General features: G+C 54.9%; 1 protein-coding gene across 1 annotated transcript in view; it reads left to right on the top strand.

The window, feature by feature from the left end:
- The window catches only part of CABP1 (calcium binding protein 1), a 27,820-nt gene extending 26,667 nt beyond the window's left edge, over window positions 1-1,153 (top strand). The window contains exon 6 of the mRNA XM_017872111.1: window positions 704-1,153. Coding sequence (XP_017727600.1) covers window positions 704-729 — 26 coding nt within the window. The 3' untranslated portion in view covers window positions 730-1,153. The remainder of the gene's footprint in view (window positions 1-703) is intronic.
- The last annotated feature ends 431 nt before the right edge of the window (window positions 1,154-1,584 follow it).

The following is a 1,584-nucleotide window of genomic DNA, read 5'->3' as shown; positions in this document are numbered from 1 at the left end:
AAAAAAAAAAAAAAAAAAAAAAAAAAAAAAAAAGAGAAGAAGAAGAAGAAGGGAGGGGGGTACAGGTTGGGCTTTCAGAAAAGCTGAGAGGAGACCAGCCTGGCCAACATGGTGAAACCCTGCCTCTATTAAAAGTACAAAAATTAGCCCAATGTGGTAGTGCACAGCTGTAGTCCCAGCTACTCGGCAGGCTGAGGCAGAATTCCTTGAACCCAGGAGGTGGAGGCTTCAGTGAGCTGAGATTGCACCACTGCACTCCAGCCTGGGTGACAGAGTGAGACTCCATCTCAAAAAAAAAAAAAAAAAAAGAGGTGAGAGGTGAGAGAGAGACAGAGACAGAGAGAGAGAGCCAGTTGCATTGAGGGGCCGAAAAGAAGATCTGCGTAGTTGGAGCACATACGTTGGGAGTTAGCCGGAGAGATATGGCTGGAGATGTCAGCTAGGGCCAGATCAGGGAGAGCCATGAGGCTGTGTGAGGAAATTGGAGATTTTCCAGTGGAGAGCCGTGGGACGTTTACACAGGGGTCAGATCCGCAGATTAGAACACTCTAGCTGGCTGCTGTGTCGATGGATTGGAGGGAGCGGAATGGATGGGGGACCAGCACAGAGTTGGGGCAGTGGCAATGAGGAGGGGTCTGAAGGCAGCACCCTGGGGAGGCCTTTGGCTGCTGCTTGCTCCCCAGCTGCTCCTCTACCCTTCTAGAGTTTGTCCGGATGATGTCCCGCTGAGGCCACAGGGGCCCCTCCAGGACTGCCAAGCTCCCAATGGCGGGGCGAAGAGGAGCCAGAGCTTGCCTCACCCGCCGTAGCCGCCGAGAGCCCAGGATGTATTGGCGGATGGGGCCTGCCTGCACCCCGGGGAGGCGCCCACCCCGGACCCCCACCCTTCCGCACTGTGAAAGACTCACTCCTGCAACTGGAAAGCGGGGGCGCCCGCCGATGAGGAGGCCACCGTGCCAAGCCGGCAGAGGTCGTGCCAGGCGCCAAGGGCTATGTGCCCAGCTGCTGCTGGCTGGGTGGGCCAGGGAGCCCGCCAGCAGATCCCACACAGCATGTCCGCCCCAGGGCAAAGCCTCCCACCTTCGCTCTGCGCCCGTCCCAGCTCGCCTCAGCCCTGTTATCTCAGAACCAATAAAAATATTTCCAAGAGCAAGACCTGCCGTGACGGTCTTTCCTCCTTGGGCCTAGTTAGATGACCCTCACGTTTCCTGAGCACCAACTGCATACCCAGAACTAGCTGTCCTGAGCACCAACTGCATACCCAGAACCAGCTGAGCATTTCTGCATTTGGCATTTTTTATTTATTTATTTCAAAACGAAGTCAGATGAGGGTTCTTTTGACCTTCCTATGTTTTCTGTTTTGAGACAGGGTTTAGCTCTGTCACCTGGGCTGGAGTGCAGTGGCATGATCTCGGCTCACTGTAACCTCCACTTCCCAGGGTCAAGCGATTCTCCTGCCTCAGCCTCCCAAGCAGCTGGGATTACAGGCGCCTGCCACCATGCCTGGCTAATTTTTGTATTTTTAGTAGAAATGGGGTTTCACCATGTTGGGCAGGCTGGTCTCAAACTCCTGACCTCAAGTGA

The sequence above is a fragment of the Rhinopithecus bieti genome, unplaced genomic scaffold (genome assembly GCF_001698545.2).
Source record: "Rhinopithecus bieti isolate Rb0 unplaced genomic scaffold, ASM169854v2 scaffold_6776, whole genome shotgun sequence".
In the NCBI taxonomy this organism is placed as follows: domain Eukaryota; kingdom Metazoa; phylum Chordata; class Mammalia; order Primates; family Cercopithecidae; genus Rhinopithecus; species Rhinopithecus bieti.
The sequence above is the reverse complement of the archived record's forward strand: the minus strand, read 5'-3'. Positions and strand labels throughout refer to the sequence as shown.